This window comes from Spodoptera frugiperda, chromosome 29, assembly GCF_023101765.2.
Source record: "Spodoptera frugiperda isolate SF20-4 chromosome 29, AGI-APGP_CSIRO_Sfru_2.0, whole genome shotgun sequence".
Taxonomy (NCBI): Eukaryota; Metazoa; Arthropoda; class Insecta; order Lepidoptera; family Noctuidae; genus Spodoptera; species Spodoptera frugiperda.
Window position 1 is genome coordinate 4,045,809 of NC_064240.1, and position 18,719 is coordinate 4,064,527.

General features: G+C 37.0%; 2 protein-coding genes across 2 annotated transcripts; one reads left to right on the forward strand and one right to left on the reverse strand.

Moving 5' to 3' along the window:
* Positions 1-1,514: 1,514 nt before the first annotated feature.
* On the reverse strand, positions 1,515-10,863 carry LOC118268200 (exosome complex exonuclease RRP44). The gene is made up of 15 exons (XM_050706265.1): positions 10,660-10,863; positions 10,259-10,587; positions 9,716-9,912; positions 9,084-9,310; positions 8,489-8,774; positions 7,833-8,003; positions 6,908-7,023; positions 6,319-6,574; positions 5,868-5,992; positions 5,298-5,468; positions 4,722-4,928; positions 3,600-3,820; positions 2,999-3,167; positions 2,372-2,512; positions 1,515-1,799 (listed from the first exon to the last, which is right to left on the reverse strand). The coding sequence occupies exons 1-15, from the start codon at positions 10,711-10,713 to the stop codon at positions 1,554-1,556; spliced, it is 2,916 nt and encodes a 971-aa protein (XP_050562222.1). The 5' UTR covers positions 10,714-10,863; the 3' UTR covers positions 1,515-1,553.
* Positions 10,864-11,525: 662 nt separating this feature from the next.
* Positions 11,526-15,156, forward strand: LOC118268585 (protein patched homolog 1-like). The gene has a single exon (XM_050706266.1). The coding sequence runs from the start codon at positions 12,173-12,175 to the stop codon at positions 15,005-15,007; it is 2,835 nt and encodes a 944-aa protein (XP_050562223.1). The 5' UTR covers positions 11,526-12,172; the 3' UTR covers positions 15,008-15,156.
* Positions 15,157-18,719: the final 3,563 nt, after the last annotated feature.

Sequence of the window (18,719 nt, forward strand, 5' to 3'; positions counted from 1 at the left end):
TAAAATACTACTAACTTTGCTTACGCATTTCCGAAAAGGATTTTGATAGATGGCCAACCGGTGTTAGGTTGTGGACATCGTGCATGCCATGGAAATATAAGAAACCTAACACCGGTTGATTTTTACATGAAGTCCCTTTTTATGTTGACGACATTGGCCGTCTATCAAAATCCTTCTCAGAAATGTAAATGAAGCGGCTGAAAAAATAAGACGCATATTCAGTTCAAGTTAGGTTTAGGTTAGGTTTGGGTTAGGTTTAGGTTAGATTTGGGTTAGGTTTGGGTTAGGTTTGGGTTAGGTTTGGGTTAGGTTTGGGTTAGGTTTGGGTTAGGTATGGGTTAGGTTTAGGTTAGGTTTAGGTTAGGTTAGGTTAGGTTTAGGTAAGGACGTGATATTATCACAGAAGGAAACTGCAGAGCGGGAAAGAGAGATATCGACTCCCTTCCCCACCCACCACAGTAGGCGCACCGGGCGCAGGAGAAGGGCCTCTTCTAGCCCCATAATAAGCTAACCTAACCTAACCTATACCTAACCTATACTTAACCTATACCTAACCTAAACCTAACCTATACCTAACCTAAACCTAACCTAAACCTAACCTAAACCTAATCAAAACCTAACTGAAACCTAACCTAACCTAATCCTTACTTAAACTACCCAACAACTACATGTCTACTGAGTAGACTAAATAGACAGATCTACTGAGTGGACTGATCTACTGAGCAGACTGGTCTACTGAACAGACTGGTCTAATAAACAGACTGGTCTACTAAACAGACTGGTGTACTAAACAGACTGGTCTACTAAACAGACTGGTCTACTAAACAGACTGGTGTACTAAACAGACTGGTCTACTAAACAGACTGGTCTACTAAACAGACTGGTCTACTAAACAGACTGGTCTACTAACAGACTGGTCTACTTAACAGACTGGTCTACTAAACAGACTGTTCTACTAAACAGACTGGTCTACTAAACAGACTGGTCTACTAAACAGACTGGTCTACTAAACAGACTGGTCTACTAAATAGACTGGTCTATTGAGTAGACGGGTCTATTAAGTAGACGCGTCAACGGAGTAGACAGAGCTGCTGAGGAGACGGGTCTGCTGAATAGACTGAGTAGACTAATCACGCGCTAGGTTTAGGTTTTAGGTTAGGTTAAGGTTTAGTGTTAGGTTAGCTTTAAAACTAAACCTAACTTCATTTAAACCTCCCTAAACCTAACCTAATCCTTACCTAAACTACACAACAACTACATGTCTACTGAATAGACTAAATAATCATGAGCAGACTGGTCTATTAAGTAGACGGGTCTATCGAGTAGACGCGTCTGCTGAGTAGACGGGTCTGTCGAGTAGACTAATCTACAGATTAAACAGGTCTACTGATTAGATATTCGCATTCGCATTGGCGAATATCTTAAAACTGTCATTCGTTACACCAGTAATAACGTTGGGGTTTCTACAACAAATTTCCATTTGGACCGCATTATAAAAAAAAAAACAACAAGAATTTGTAATAAAGAAAATATATTTACATTTACATACAGTATCATTTCTTTTTAGACTTCTTACTGCTTTTGGCTGGGGTCTCTTCTTTGCGCTTCTTCTGGTCTTTCTCAGTTTCTGCCTTGGAGTCTTCAACTTCCATTATATCAACACTGAACCCTGGGATATGTGGCTTCACCAGCTCGAAGACCAGTTTCCTATGTTGAAGGTTGCTGCTGTCCAGACTAAGACGAACCGTGAGCTCATCAAATGTCTTCAGCACTATGTCTCCGCATGTTTGGATGTGTTCCTGTGGAAGAAATATTGTGTTAAATGAGATTTGGAATGTTTTTTATTGCTAAACTTTTGAAAACACGTAGTCAATTTGCCAGTACAATGCAGTAATTTGGTATGTAGGTAAGAATATAAAAACTCAGTACAGAGACAGTGGATAAAGATTGTTACACTAAAATATAAAATATGGTTTTTAATTAATCCATATAATGTAAAACCATTGGTCGGTCTTAATAGCCAACCAATGATTGTTGTCTCTGTACTGAATTAATCTTTATTTTTGTATTTGCATGCCAAATATCTGAGCAAACTGTTTCAATCATTTCGATTTTCATTAAGAAAAAACAGTTTGGATCTGTGGTATATGATTAAGTGTAGGTGACCTATACCAGAGGGAGCTGAGGACTACCTAGCGGGTTTACCGGGGCTCCGGCTCGAAAAGCAGGAGCAGGAACAGGGAGGTTTTTAGTCAGTGAGAGTCTGACACTCCCTTTGCCTCGCCCAGGGCGAGAGAAGTCACAGGATGATGTTCTCCTCTTAAAAAAAATGTCAGAGGACAATAACAAGTTATATTTGATATCCTCTTACCTCTTCATTATAGGTGAACTTGTCAGAAGGCAAGTACAGAGGCCCCTCGAGTCCATACTTCGGTATAAGCACGTGCACTGCATTCCGTTTCACGGCGAGTACACTTGCCAACTCCACCTCCACGCGTTTGTTGAAAAGAATCTGTACAAAGAAATTAAACAGCACTCATTAATTTATTCAACATAGCTGAGCGACGGTTGCGCAAAGCGTGAACACTGCGCTACTAATGCGCTATGTTGCGCAAACTATAACGGTGGTATATCTTTTACAGGTACAGAAAATAAAATATTTCGTGACCGATTCAAAACTTGTCACCAATAGTTACATATAATAACATTCTTCCAAATTAAGAAAGAATCATAAAAAAATCCGAAAAAAAGAAATTGAAATCTTTGACCAACAGAACCACGAACATTTTTAATAGATAGATTGATTCAAGAAGAATGTTTATATGTATAATAACCTCCATTAAATAGTGGAGAAATACTGTTATTTTTAAGGTTTTCTAATGTGGTGTCATCAATTATCTTTTTTCCGCTTACATTGTCGCTTACATAATGTATCACCATTGCACCTATGCGAAGCTAGGGAGGATTGCTAGTTATAAATAAACACGATATAACGTACATGTGTGTTCATGGTGACAGACGCTCGTCCGGCGTACTGCGCCTGCCTGTGTCGGTAGTTGAGGTTGTCGCAGACGGAGTTGGCCACCTTCGTGTCCAGCAGCGTGGCGTGGGTCACGTCGCAGCCTATACTCGCCGCCAGCAGGCGATGCACTATCACGTCTGCGTAACTGTGGGAGCGAAAATAATGACATAAATAATAATACTAAAAATGGAAATAACCACACTACTTTTTAATCATCCAATGACTTCTTCCGCTTTGGGCGAAGTGAGAGGTAGTCTCAGTCTTTTACTGACTAGACTAAAAACCACCCCGTTCCCCGTGCTTTAGCCGGAGCCCCAGTAAACCCGCTAGGTAGCCTGCAGCAGATAAGGCATCAGACCTATTTAAAATGTCATGACCAGATAAAGACACCAGATAAAGTGCACGTTTACGTTGTATTTCGCCTTGTAAGTGAGGTTACCAAGCGTTCCTTAAGTAATTCCTCTGTTTTTGAGGGTGTTCATGGACAACACCGATGGCTTACCATCAGGTAATCCATCTGCTTGCTCCACCCTATACCATAAAAAAGTACAAACTCTAACGTCTAACGAGTACTTACCGTCTGATAGGCGACGTGAAATGCGTGTAGATAGGGCAGGCGAGACCGTAATGGTAGTACTCCTCGACGGTCTTACTCCCGCTGGAGAAGTACTGAGCTTGTTGCATGCAACGCGTCGCCATGATGCGCAGTAGCGTGTTGAAGAACGGACGGCCCGGGATCACTGCCGCGTCCAGGGATTTAGAGAACGCCTTGTTTGTCGATACGTCTAGATCGAAGCCCTAGAAAAAATGTTTAGATTAAATATTTAATTAACTAAAAATAAGGCTTACTCATGTAAATTAATGACTTCCTAGAAAAAATCGACTAAAAGAGTGTGAGCATTTACGAGATCTACCCAAATGTTCTTTTGGTTGACATTGTTCGTCGGATCATTCAGCAACAGCCGTTAGCTGAGCTGATTGTATACTGACACATGCGTACTACCATCTGAACAGGTCCGCTCATACTGTTGTGGTTCTTTCCTCTAAAGACCACTACAGAATCAACTTGCACGGTTCTCTCACATTATCCTCTATTTCATTGTCTGGACTTTAAAAGAGACTGTGACCTCTGAGTTTGTTTCGGCATTTCTTCTCAGAGTAGTCGGATAGGAAATGCCGGCCTCATCTAGCTATTTGAAATATTGACGTGTAAAAGTGTTATTTTATAACCTATTTACAGAAATAAATATCATTTATCATTTAAGAGTCGAGAGTTACGACTTATCGATCTATTTCAGTCGTTATCATTGTCGAGACTTTCATAGGATACCAAGATTGATTGAATTCGACGGATAATTTGTAGAAAACTCGATAGGAATGCTTGGTGTGAAATCTTATATTTAAATTTGTTAAAAGTCTATAAACGTTTTAATAACGACCAGTAGTGAAAGTTGTATATCTGTCCGTGTCTGTAATCTGTGCAACATTCAGATGGTATTAAAAAAAAAAGAAACATCTCTATATATAAAAATCAATTGCTGTTCGTTAGTCTCGCTAAAACTCAAGAACGGCTGGACTGATTTGGCAAATTTTGGCCTTAAAAAGTTTATGGAAGCCCAGGGAAGGTTTAAAAGGTGAGAAAAAAATGTTTAAGGCGGTACAAAGTTTGCCGGGCCAGCTAGTAAAAAATAAAAGTCACCTGTTGCTTAGCAGCCTTCAAGAAGGTATGGAAGTTGGCGGGCGGGGGCGCGGGATGTCGCCGCAGTAGCGCGCACTGCGGGAACTCCGCCGCCAAGCGCTGCGCCACGCTGATGTTGGCCAGCAACATGAACTCCTCCACCATCGAGTTCGTGTCCAGGATCTTCTTCGCCTGCACTTCTACGGGGTCGTGCGTTTCTGAGTCTATCTGTTGAATTTATAAGGTGCTGTTTAAACAATGTGTAATTATTATTAACAGTCTAAATTAATGTATGTCTATATCACAAAGAGAAAAAAGTTACAAAACTATAACATATTACAACTTTAACCCGCTACCTTATCCATGGTATAGTCATGGCGTAGGGTTAGTCTACTAAGAGGACCCGGTGCCTCCTTTACGTGCTAATGGCCACCGGGGAAATTTATTGAGGTAAAAATCTCCGAATCCCTAGTTTTTTCCCCAAAAAATTTATAGTCACAGAAAAATAGCAAACTATAACATTTAACCACATACAAACGATACGAAAAACATTGAAACATTGAATATCTTTTCTAATTATATATCTAACTAGCTTACCTGGAACCTGATTTCAGGCGAGGACAGTGACAAGGCACCGTTGTCCAGACGTTTCCTATTGAGTTTCTTGGCGAGTGCGTTCAGTATCCTCAGGGAAGACACGATGGCGTCATTCCTAGATTTGTCATCTATCGCTATCTGTGCTTCCTCGTACGTCATTGCCGCTGCTGACTGGAATTACATAACAACCGATCAAAGGATTACATTTCTTTATGGTATAAGCCTGTATGCAAGCAGACATATCACTTGATGGTAAGCAATCGCCGCCGCCCATGGACATTTGACCATGACATTTGGACATGGACATGGACCTTTTGGGAGTTAGGAATTTAATGGTTGCTGGGGAATCGTGGATTGGTAACATTGGAAAGATTGGTAATTAGGCCTCCGGTAACTTCACACACACAAGAAAACATGACGCAAGTGTTTTTTCACGTCGGTTTTCCGAAGGCCGTAGTATGACTGCAGTCGAGTCGACTCATTCGTGCCGAAGCATGACTCTCCCACACTGATATACTTCTGATAAACTTAATCCTATACTAACTTAATGACGTCATTATTTACACTTACTTTTATAACACTTTTATGAAACTTGGTGTGCAGAATATTGGCATTCTCATCCACTTCCCACACGCAAGAGAATGCTAGACGCTCCTCGCCGCCTCGCAACGAACACAGGTTGGAACTTAACAAATCTGAAATAAAGAAAAGTATAAAATTATTGACACTTGGACTAAATTATGGCAAAAACATTGTAAATGTAAAAGTGAATTTTAGCATTTAACATCTGAAATGCTACACTAATTTCGATGACAGACTTACTCCTACTTATTTGCAAAAAATGGCGAAAACAATTCGAATGAAAAAAGTAGTAAAATACGTAACGTCACTCCATTTACCCCTGAAGGGGTAGGCAGAGGTGCACATAATGCCGCTATACAACATACACCCACATTTCACCATTTGTGTTATAAATCCCATGTAATAGGGGGTGAGCCTATAAATAATAAATACAACAAACCTGGCACCATATCAATCCTGCGTCCAACAAGATAGACAGTAGTGGATCTATTGGCAGCCTCCTTGTCTAGCGCGGTGTTAGGTCGCACGAAGTGTGTGACGTCAGCAATATGGACGCCCACCTCGTACCGTTTGAGTCCGTCCTCCGTGTTGCCAGGCAAGGCCTTCGCGTGTAACGCGTCGTCTATGTCCGTACAGCCAGGCGGGTCCACTGAACAAATGCATTCGGAACGCAGGTCCACGCGTTTCTTTATTTCCTGTGAATTGTGAATGAAAGTATTTCATTTTTATGGTTTTGATTAGTTGTATTGTGTGTCTTAGGGTGAGGTTTTCCACCAGAGATGTGCTATGTAGCTATGCTATAAAGATGTAATAGTTAAGCTGTGAAACTATGTGACTGTTTCCACTGATACTAAGATATGTAGCTATGCGAGGAAGATGCGCAGCTCGAGCCATCCATAGCACATATCCATAGCACGCATCCTTCTCACGCAACCATAGCACGCATCTTTCCATATAAAAAACATTGCTTAGCTGAGTACGAACGGACTGATATGACTTATTATGCAAATTAAATTTAAAAATCGTACCTCCTCAGGTATGGTCCAGTCGTTAGGTGGTAGACACGCCAGCACAGCTTCACTGAACCTTGCGTGAGGCACATCATGTTCTAATAATATCACCTCGTTCTCAGCGTTCTTATCACCTAAGAAATAAGAATCATATTAGTCAAAATCAAAAATTAAATAGATACATCGCATCGTTCGCATCCTTTTCTTTTTTTAAGTCGGGTTTCTTTATTTTTAATTTGTTTGTTTTAAGAGGTTCTGTTTGAACCAAGGCTCGGATACCGGTTAAATTTTCAAACCGTTATTATGTACTTGTACGCAAAACCTTTACATTGGGTTTCGTTCGCGAAACCGGTTTTTTTAAACCGGTATTTGGAACAGTATTTTCATAAAGGTTTTTTCGGATTAACCGGTTTAGAGCAATAAAAACCGGTTAATACGACGCACATCAAAGAAACGCCGCGCGCTGTTCAGCTTATTTCAATAATAATATTTCAACGCGTGTACCGACATGTCCCTCGTCGAATAAACCGGTTAATTTAGGTTAAAATAAAGTTCTTTAATGTTCACGTTCTTAAGAAAAGTTCGGAGGAAAACCGATATAAACCGGTATTAACCGGTATTTTTTAAACCGGTTCCGAGCCATGGTTTGAACTTGTATGTATTTGTGCGCAATTATCTCGCGTTTAACTGAACCAATTTTGATGCGATTTTCAGAATAATATTTTTCAGACTAAGGAGATTTTTAAAATTAATTCTTTTTGACCTGGAAACTAATTGGTTGTGATCTTACAGACCATTAAGGATTAGAAATGTAAGGAAGACGTATTTAAGCCTTTCATTGCCAACAAAAAACTGTTAAAGGCTATTCCTCCACTAGTGTCGGACAACGTTGTCCGATATGGCGTCTAATGTGTTAATAAAATATTTGCAAGATGCAACTCACCGATTTTCCCGAGAGCTCTGACGAAGTGTCCGAGTGGGTAGCGACTGTTCCTGGGCCAGGAGTCGAGAGCGACCAGTATCCGTTGGCTGGCCAACACGTCGCTCTGACGCGTCTCTATACGGACACGAGGTATACGCTTCTCAGCCGGCACGAATAAGTGGCGAGTGGCTCCTGGAATGAGAAATAGATTTTGGAATTTCAAAATGTTAGTGGCAAGCAAGAAGACATGTTGGAATCTCCAGGTTTCTTTTTTGTGAGGGGAGAAGGAGGTGAGGATCATCATCAATCTCTGCCTTGGATGAGGCGAGAGGAAGTAGTTATCAGACTCTTAGTAACTAAAAACTACCTTATTCGTACTCCTGCTTCGAGCCAGAGGCAAAGCCCCAATATAATTAACTATTATTTGATATTTGATTTTAAAAATCCAATGACAGCATGGAATGGCTAAAAAAACAGTTTGTGTTTCCAAATAAACAACTATAAAGAATTGGTTTAGACAAATTATCGTGTAAACATCAAGGAAGAGCACAGGGGCACTGATCAGTGATCGACCATTCTGACACAATTGTAATAGCAGACTAAGGAACCTGGTGGGATGGTGTTGCGAGTGTCCGAGAGTTTGCCCCCTACTCAATAAAAATAATATCATAAATTACCTGGAAACTTGCTCTTCATCAGTATACCACAATACTGCCTCCATTTCCTCCTTATGATACCAACAACCCTGCCAGTTGGTGTAATTTCATCATCGCCTTTCTCAACAGGCTTCGTATTCTTCAGTAGAACCGCTTCTTCTTCCAACTGATCACCAGGATCATCATCAGCCTTATCTTCTAGAACAATGTCCATTGGACGTCTCCATTCCTCTTCAGGAAATATTTCTACAGCTATGGAGTCTCCATCGACTGCTCTGTTTATACCACTGTGTCCTTGTAATAGGATCTGTGAAGGAATTGAGGAAATTACAATCATGACATCAGTTAAATATTATCAGTTTTTCAAATTAATTTATGACAATGTTTTATGAAATGGAATATTTTAAACAAAGTAGTACAGTCTTATTATAACTTTCGTAACATACTAAATTACTTATTATGTTATCAGCTTACTCATGTAACTGTTTGATGAGCAACTCGACTAGTTTCATCTGATGTTTAGATTTATGAGCAGCTTTCGTGTCGTGCGTCGCGGAATGCTGCTCATAGTAAGCTGATAACATAATTATTAAAGTAGTACATGTTAAATACTTACAGGTTTCTCAAATCCATTGATAACTGCAGTGCCCTCTAAGAAATTGTCCCGAGAAGCTCTGAATGTGCCTTGATGAAGTTTCCCACCTCTTATACCTTCATGGATCTGAGCCGGAGTCAAATGAGCAGGGTAGAGAGCATCCTTTGAACATGCCTCTGGTGCCACATTCTTTGACAGTTTGTCCAGAAGGCCTATGAAGCCAGTCACATTTTCAACATAATCCTTGACTGTAAATAAAATTGACTAGAATTATAATCACTTCATAATAGTGCACTTGTTATAGGAAGCTAAATAAAATACAATCAACAAATGCATGCCCATTGGAATTGTTTTTTTAATAGATCTTAATGTTTTTCAAACTGTTGTTTTATGTTTAAGAAAAGAATCCAATTACAATCAGACATCAGTTATGATGATTGTACTCTTTTATTGGGACAAGCCACCACAATGCCTCCCAAAACCGCTACAACTCCTGTAAGCCAGGATCTACAGTAGATATGGCCATGAAAACACCGGAACACTGAAGTGTGGTGCGTCCTAGGGACATGAATATGAATAATTGTGTTGGATCCCGCAACAAAATAAATCAGAAGATATTATTGGAGGAGAAGAAAAAGAATGATTGCACTTACTAGAACAGCAGACTATGCCCTCTTCCTGAGCAATTTTCCTGTTGTTCTCATCATCAGTGAGTAACACAATCTTAGGGAACTGTCCCACAACACTGTTGATACTCAAATGTGTCTCGTACCAAGCTGCTGCCTTACGAATAGCTCTGTCATTACGGTCATTTTGTTTTTCACCTGGATTCCTCTCTATATAGGTGTCCCTGGAACATTTATTACATGTTTAAGTTACTATAACAATACAGTGTCATTTTTTTGATTACATTATTTGTTGGAGCAAAATAGTGTAATTTTTCCAATAAAGTCACTTTTCATAAGAGATACTTAGCGCGTGTTTCACCATCTTCATATAAGAGCCTTATACACTTATGTGACAGATAATTAATACAAAATATACTCTTAATTCAAAGTTATCTGATACATTGCGACTATCAAGGCATTGTGAAACAAGTCTTTAATATATTTTGTGTAGCTTAAACTTCTTACTTCTTCTTACCTGTGTGGAAGTAAAAAAAAACAGTAATAAAATCTTAAAAAAATATATCTTACTTATGATGTTCATTAACGAAGGAATAAAATTTTCTTTTCTTGTTCGCTATAATCTCCAACAGTCTCTGATATATCGCAGTGTTTTGGTGTTTGACTTCTTCCAACACAGTTTGCAGTATAATTACGTTTGACAAGGCGTCTTCTTCCAGCACATCGATCTGGTGGAGCACTACATTCGTGTCGAGGATCAGGTAGTGAGGATACGAGTACAGCGAGCATATTGACTCCGGTTTACCATCCAACACAAACTCGTCATCTTTATGAGGACACGTGTTACACGCAGCAGATCCACACAGCAAATCATCTCGTAAATAATGTTCTCTCACAATCTGTAACACATTCACACAGTTAGTGCCAAGAAAACAATAATAAGAACATTAAATTGGAAAACATAACCTTACTTTTATTATGTTGCCGCGCTTTGTTTTGGTTAGAAAAGTCTTGGTGGTCCACATCTTGAATAAATAATTATAACGCTGTTATAATTATTTAAGAAGATTTAATCACTTATCTAGGATAATTTATTGCTCAGTTTTGTTCCGTGCACAACTTTCATTGCTTGCTATAAACATAAGGTGACACATGTATACAAAACGGTATAACTGATAATGACACTGACACTTGACAGACACATGACACTCGCTCCGATTACAAAGTGACAGTGGGAGTGAGATTGGAGTGGAATGGCCAGAATGGAGTATGTGTATGCGATAGCGTGAGCTGTGTGACAGAATATAAAAAAATATATAATTCGGCTATAGAAAACCTAGTAAAATTTAAACCTGGTATCAGTGTGAGGAGCTATATATAAACTTGTAAAATTAAAAAAATATTATCATGTTCAAATCTTCAAAACAAAAAGCAAGAAACAATCCACGACACGTCTATGAGCCTTCTTTTTATAAGAGCACTTGTCGTAGCACCACTCAACAGGCGTCAAGTAAATAATTATTATAAATGTGATTAGATATTTTCCTAACTACAAATTACCAAAGATGAATCTGAAGAATCAACCTACATCACGTTGCTAACTTTTACAGTAGATTTACCACATAAATAAATACTCAATGTTAGCCATGTCGGTAATACCAAATAGAATTATTGCAACGGAAATGCACCTTATGCATCTATGACGCGATTGGCGGGAAAAGTCATAAAATGTCAAAGTGAAAATGACGGCCGGATGACACCTTTTGGTCGGTAAACTCGGAAAGTGAATGTGTTTAATTAATAATAATATTTGTTTGATTTTATATAGTCATACAAAACTCTTCAATTCAGTGAATACCGCTATCTACATTCTACAATAGATTGGTACTGTTATGTTGTGATAATGGCCAAACATGAAATGGGTTATATTTTATTAATTATTTGCCCAAACAAAAGATATGGTACGTACAAATACGAAATATTAATAAATAAAACGAATACTTACCAATACACCATATAAAGTACCTATTCGTAGTTTTGTTATGAATGAATTGCCGGTTAGTCACATTTATTATGCATTTATGCTAAATAATTGCTTAAAATTAGCTGTGAATGATTCACTTTGATAAGGAAGCGTTAAATCTTGTGTTTAATGTAGCTACTGGGTATCAGTCTGTAGGCTATACATGTAGGCAAAGTAGTGGCATTATCAAATAAAAAAATTGGATAATTGCGTCTCTCGACGCGACGCGTAGCCGCAGATAAATATATCAGTCGCGTTCTGAGCGGCGGACGGTCGCCGTCTGCGTGCGTACACATGTAGCGGTCGAGCTGCGTTCCTTCGATATTTTAAAATAGAACTACGTACATGTAGTGTTCAAATAACCGCGCAATAATTCAGAAGAAAAATACACAATCCAGTGACAGTATTAAAAACAATAAATGAAAAGTTATCTTGTTTAATAAGGTGTGAAATTCAGAAAAATGCCTAAAGACAAAAGTTTTAGATCTCCCCAAAAACTATGGGAATCTGTGTCTTCTAAATCTGTTCACATAGTTGAAGGATTATTTTTCAAACTTGGAGTGGCTGTGGCAAGACATCCATGGAAGACAGTCCTTTTCACATTCAGTTTTGTGCTCCTGAGCTGTATTGGTCTACTAAGATTTCACATAGAAAAGAATCCTATGAATTTATGGGTACCACCAGAGTCAGATTTTTATTATGACACAAACTGGTATATAGACACATTTGGTACTGGGTTTAGACTTCAAAAAGTAATTATAACAGCGGATAATGTCCTTGAACCTGAAGTTTTATCTGCAATCAACAATATCACAAAGAAAATTAATTCAATACAAGTAAAATATAAAAATGAAGAATATTCATTGAAAGAATTGTGTTATAAAGTCCCTATTGTGAATTTTTATAATGCTGGTCGAGTGAAAAGGTCCTTGGAAATGTTACCTGAAAATAGTGCTCATTCAAATACAAGTGCTAGTGGTGTCAGTGATTTTTCAGACCCAACTCTTTGGGTTAATGATGAGTTTTATTGTGATTTCTTAGAAAGTTTTCAATTTACATGTTATCGACTCAATATTTTGGATTTATGGAAAAATAATCAAGAAGAAATAAATCAAGCCACTAAACATGATATTGTAGAAAAGATAAATAAGATCAAAGTGAACCCCACTAGTGGTCACCCTTATGACTATACAAAACTTTTTGGTGCTATGAAATATGATGAACATGGTGATATTATTTCTGCTGGGTCTATTATGTTGACCTGGTTTACTCAAGTAAATATGACTAATATTGATGTTAATGAGGTGGGTAATTTAGTTGGTACTGAAGACTGGGTGTCCATTCCCCTAGCTATGTGGGAAAGTGAATTTTTAGATTTAATGGAGTCAATTTCTCATAATTTTTCTGATATTAATATATACTATGAGGCTGGGAGGAGTTTTGCTGATATTAGTGGCAAAGCCATGTTTGATGAATTAGATAAACTCTTTTTAGGAATACTATTAATGTTTTTGTATATCCAGTTTGCATTGTCACGTTATAACTGGTTAGAAATTAAGCTGACATTGGGTAGTGTAGGCCTTTTGTGTGTAGGCTTAGCTTACATAACTGCTGTGAGTTGGTGTTCTGTTCTTGGTATATCATTTGGTCCAATTCATTCATCTCTACCATTTCTTCTCATGGGTCTTGGAATTGACGATATGTTTGTAATGAATGCTTGTTGGAATAATTTGCCTGATTCAGCAGCTAAAAAAACTTTACCTGTAAAAGTAGGCCTAATGTTGAAACACGCCGGCGTATCTATTGTAATTACGTCCTTTACGGACATAGTTGCTCTGCTTATTGGTGCTATTACGATCCTTCCGTCGTTAAAGTCCTTTTGTATTTATGCCGCCATGGGCGTATTTTTCATATTTTGTTTTTCAGTTACGTTTTATGTGGCGGTATTCACATTAGATTTAAAAAGAATTGAAGATAATAGAAACGGAATTCTTTTCTGCTATCAACATAAAAAGCAAATAAGAATTTCAGACAGTAAAACTGTATTTCAAACATTTTTGGAACAATTTTACAAACGAGTCGTATTTACAATTCCCGGCAAAATCGTCGTAATTTTATTTACTTTAATTATTACTGGTTTTAGTATACAAGCTATTCTTCACTTGGAGCAAAGATTTGACCCGAAGTGGTTTATTCCTGACGACACGTATTATAAAGATTTTCTTAATGCTAACGAAGTTTACTATCCCGAAGAGGGAAATATGGCCATGGTATTTTTAGGTGAAATGAACTATAATAAAGAATTCATTAAAATACATGATATGATTCAGGAATTAAAAAAGGAAACTTATATTTATGATGTAAGTACTTGGGTTGAACATTTTCATCAATATGTTTTACAAAACTATAATCGCGATCTCGTAAAAAATGCTTCAGCATTAACGGACCAAGAATTTAATAGACATTTGTCAAGATTTCTATACAGTCCTATTGGTGGCAGATTTCAAGTTAATTTTAAATTCGCTGAAACGTTCGCATGTGGTATTCCAGCTACACAAATAAAGGCTTCAACAATGCTTTTCAATTTTGCAAAATTTAGAGGCCCTGAAGAATATATACCAGCTATGAATCATGTAAGAAATATTGTCAAAACTACAAATATAACAACTGGTGATGGGTATCGCAGCGTTTGGTCAAAAGTATTTGCAAATTGGGTCACTGATGAAATAATAGCAGTCGAAGTCGAAAGGAACATAGAGCTGGCACTACTTTGTGTAATGCTTTGCACTGTTATTTTAATAACAAATCTGCAAATGTGTTTATGGATATTTGTTTGTGTTTTATTAACTATTCTCAATGTATTAGGTTGTATGCAAAGATGGGGTATGACTGTAGATATAGTGTGTTGTATAGGTCTCGAGCTCGCGACTGGTTTGTGTGTAGATTACGCTGCTCACGTTGGACATACATTTTTAACATTGACAGAAGGCTCTAGTTCAGAAAGAGCGTTCAAAACAGTCACTTCCATTGGATCTGCGGTAATGTTGGGCGGTGGCTCCACTTTCCTGTCACTATCTCTTCTTAGTATGTCCAAAGCGTATACTTTCCAATCCTTCTTTAAAATTTTCCTCCTAGTTATATTATTTGGTTTGTTTAATGGTTTAATATTTTTACCAGTAGGTTTGTCGTTAATAGGGCCCGACGCGTACAAACCTAAGAAGCATAAAATCGCAGCTGAAATGGTAGAGTTGAATGGAAATAATGGGACCATTGAAAAACAGTTAGAAGATGGATGAACTGGATTTATTTCAGTAAATTAAGGTGTTTAATACTTACACGTGATACTCAATACAGTTATATGTGATAACTAAGTAATAAAATGTAATTGTGGATTAGTGTCACTATTGTTAACTGGAAAAGATACGTTGAAGTATCAATTCCATAAGTAGTAATTTTTTTGAATGAAATGAAAGAATTGCAAACACGTGAATTACCGTCACGTGCTTGTCCTTACAAATCATGTCAAACGTATGCGGTATTACCTAAGTACGTATTGGTATCGTTACGTAACGGTGCCGGTGCTGTCTATTAAACTGGTACAACTTAGAAAATAGTTTAAGTAGGTTTTTTTATAAATATAGGCGATAAGTTCCTATTTTGTATGATACTTCAATTTGTAACCGCCACTAACAACTAAGGATTATAATTCTTACCCTAATAAACATGTTATTTGTCTAAGTTTAGGTGAAGTAAATGAAACGAAAACTCAATTCGAATCAAATGTAACTTTAAGTGCCTGGGTGTTTTAGAATACCATTTAATTAAGGTTTAATATGAAATTAGGTAAAAATTGCTCAAAAGCCTATCAACTAACTCTGGTTAGTTTAGAAAAATTAGTAGAAGAAGTATAATGCATGACATTTTTTTTTGTAAAATTCTCTCTTACCTGTGTATCTGGATAATACTGGTTTGGTGATTATAATAATTGTACGACAATATTGCAGTTTTGTTAACCAGTGTGAACTTGTATTTCTACATTTATAAATCACATTATAAATTACGAATGATGTAAGGATATTAAAAGACTGGTACGTGCTCAGTGTTGTATTCAAATTACCTAATTAGTCAAGTGGTGTATCGACGGTGAAGTACCAATACTCCCTAACTGTAATTTTTTCGAAATTTTAATCGATATTGTACCTAACTATTGTATGAAAACTCAGGAAATCAATCGTTTTATTTCTTCAATTTGCGTAAAAATTTGGAGTTTGAAGGTCTTGTCAGTTAGGAGGTATTTGGTACTTTGCCGTCGGTATATAACCGCTGGTATAGAATGTGTTCGTCAAGTGCCTGATTATTTATTTTTACCTATATGTTGGTAATGTCGGAATCTACTGGAAAATAAATGTTTTATAACTTTCCGAAACAAGTTTTTTTAATTCATTTCATTTAGTTAACCAAAAGCCGTATAATACCTACCTACCTGTTAGAACGCAGTCGCATAGTCAAATGTAAATCTTGACTTCGAATGATTAATAGATTTTCGAATTAAAAGATGTAAGAATAATTTGAATAATTTCTCAAACGATTTACTGCATAATCTATAAATTATGCCACAATACCTGAATTACTACTATAAACTACAACGGCTTTACGCGTAGCCGGTGTAGATTTTTTTTATGAAATTAAAAAATAGGTACTTATGTATTTCTAAAATAATATTTTCAGCTAAGCAACTCCTATGCTTTTTCATTTCATTCACATACAAATCTATTTTTGTACTCTGATTTCAAAGTTAATCAATGTGTGGATTAAGTAGTTAGAAGTGTACTGATTACTACAAATTAAATATTGTGCAATGATAGGCTGACTGAGATTACACGCGTTAGATTAAATTAAATCTAATTAGCCAATCCGATAGCACACGCACTGTAATTGGCTACCGTTCTGTGATAATTAGTAATTAGTAAATCTATCTTATTAAATATCAATTTTATAAACCATACTTGAAAAGGGACGGACGTGTCAACTTACGCATTTAAAAAGCTTAGTCTGACATGTATCAACAAGATAGAAATACTAAAAAATGCAAGAAAAACAACAATTAAATTCTGGGCTGAAATAATTAATATTTTTTTAATATAACAAATTGTGAAAAGTGGGTGTACCTAAATTGTATAGCGGCATTGTGTACCGTAATGTGCACCCCTTCGGGGATAAAAGGCGTGATGTTTTTATTAGGATAGGATACATGTTTGATAGAAACTAGCACATAATTATATTGGTATATTATTTCATTGTAGCATAAAATTGTAATTTAATTTCGCTAGAAACTTCTATACATGCATCCTCTCAATGACCGTTAAGATAACCGTCAAAGGGGATATCATTCTGATCTTGACGCAATCAAATAATTGGCGTTTACTAGCGTCTTGAAGTGGCCGATCGGTTACTACGTGGAACGACCTATTGCACTAGTCTGTTAGTATTAGATATCGTCAGAATAATTGAAATAGGTCTGATAAAATGTGACTAGAAGTATGTATTTAATTAGTTACAAACATTGGAAGTTATTAAGTATTTCCAATTTAAACTTTATACCTAAGTGTACCTCTAAGGGCGCAAAATGAAGCATGCATTAATGATCCTATTAAAAAATAGGTTTAAAAGAAATTCTCTCTCTTCCAATCATGTCAAAACTAACAACTAAATAGCAAAATCTTCAGAAATATTTGACCCTTTAAAACCTAAACCGAGCAGTTGTAGGACCGTTGCGTCGGTGCTTTTAATCTACGGTATACCGGATCCGATAAATAAGAGGTTCGGAAACTCACTAGAACAAAAGGACGTAGTTATCAAACGGTGACGTGGACTAAACAGGATGGCTATGATGTGTTCCTGATTAGCTAATGACCAGTCTACCTAACTGAGAAATTGCTCTCTGAACCGTCATCGCGTCACTACTCACTACAGATATTTTTTTACTCATGAGTACCTACATACTTTGACCATATGTTTTAAAGAAAAGCTAAGACTTACTTAACATGTTAACCGCCACATCGGTCACTGGTGGTCGACGCTTAGCGGGAAGATTTGCCTTCAATAATTTTCTGCCGACAGTCAACGGTTTAAGAAAAAGCTTACTTTTTCGTTATTTGGCTACACGGGGTATCGTTACCGAAACTTTTAAATACCATTAGTCTACTACTAAATCCGCATTTCAATATATTTAACCTGTTTTCCTTGAAGAGATGTTAGTTGAATAAACTATGATAATGTAAACTTAACTACTTAAGCAATATTTCTTAAAATAGAATGCAGTAATAAAACTATAAAATCCAGCATTTATTTTAATCTCATAATCAAACGAAAAAGATATAAAAGTAGACGTAACACGAATACAAATCTGCAAATTACTTTTTATCGTGATTATCAACTTATTCACATAACCTGAAAGGAAGGTCGTTAGGACTAGTTAAGAAGGTAACTTTATATAAGTCACTTTGCCTAATCTAAAAACATACTAATTAAATACCCATAGGCTCAAAGTGAGCCGGAGCTGCGGACTACTTAGCGGGTTTATCGGGGCTCCGGCTCGAAAAGCAGGAGTAGGAACAGAGTGGATTTTAGTCAGTAAGAGTTTCACACTCCCACTCGCCTTACCCAGGGCGAGAGAAGACGTTGGGTGATTGTCACCTCTTAAAAAAAGATTTAGTAAATCGTGAGGTTTACGAAATCTGTACTAGCAATACCCGTTTTTTAGTTCTTTCCTTAAAATCTTTATAAAGCAAAAACTGCGTATTACATTTACCAAAATATCACCAAATATTGCGTAGATTCTTTGATACCTTAACCTGTTTTCCTTAACTATAAATATATGTGTTTATAAATAATATCTAAAATCGATTAATTTGAATAAGTATGGGTATGTAAATCAGGCATTCATCAGACGTTCGTTCAACTGGCTGCATACACCATATTAAGGTAGGGCCAAGTAGGTAGGATAAT

What these genes read in the sequence shown, in the direction of transcription:
- LOC118268200 (XM_050706265.1), bottom strand. Translation starts at nt 10,713, where the DNA reads ATGTGGACCACCAAGACTTTTCTAACCAAAACAAAGCGCGGCAACATA. An exon ending in TTCGTTAATGAACATCATAA is followed by an intron (nt 9,913 to 10,258) that starts GTAAGATATATT and finishes TAAATGTTCCAG; the next exon opens with GGACACCTATATAGAGAGGA. An exon ending in TGAAGGCTGCTAAGCAACAG is followed by an intron (nt 3,821 to 4,721) that starts GTGACTTTTATT and finishes CATTTTTTCTAG; the next exon opens with GGCTTCGATCTAGACGTATC.
- LOC118268585 (XM_050706266.1), top strand. Translation starts at nt 12,173, where the DNA reads ATGCCTAAAGACAAAAGTTTTAGATCTCCCCAAAAACTATGGGAATCT.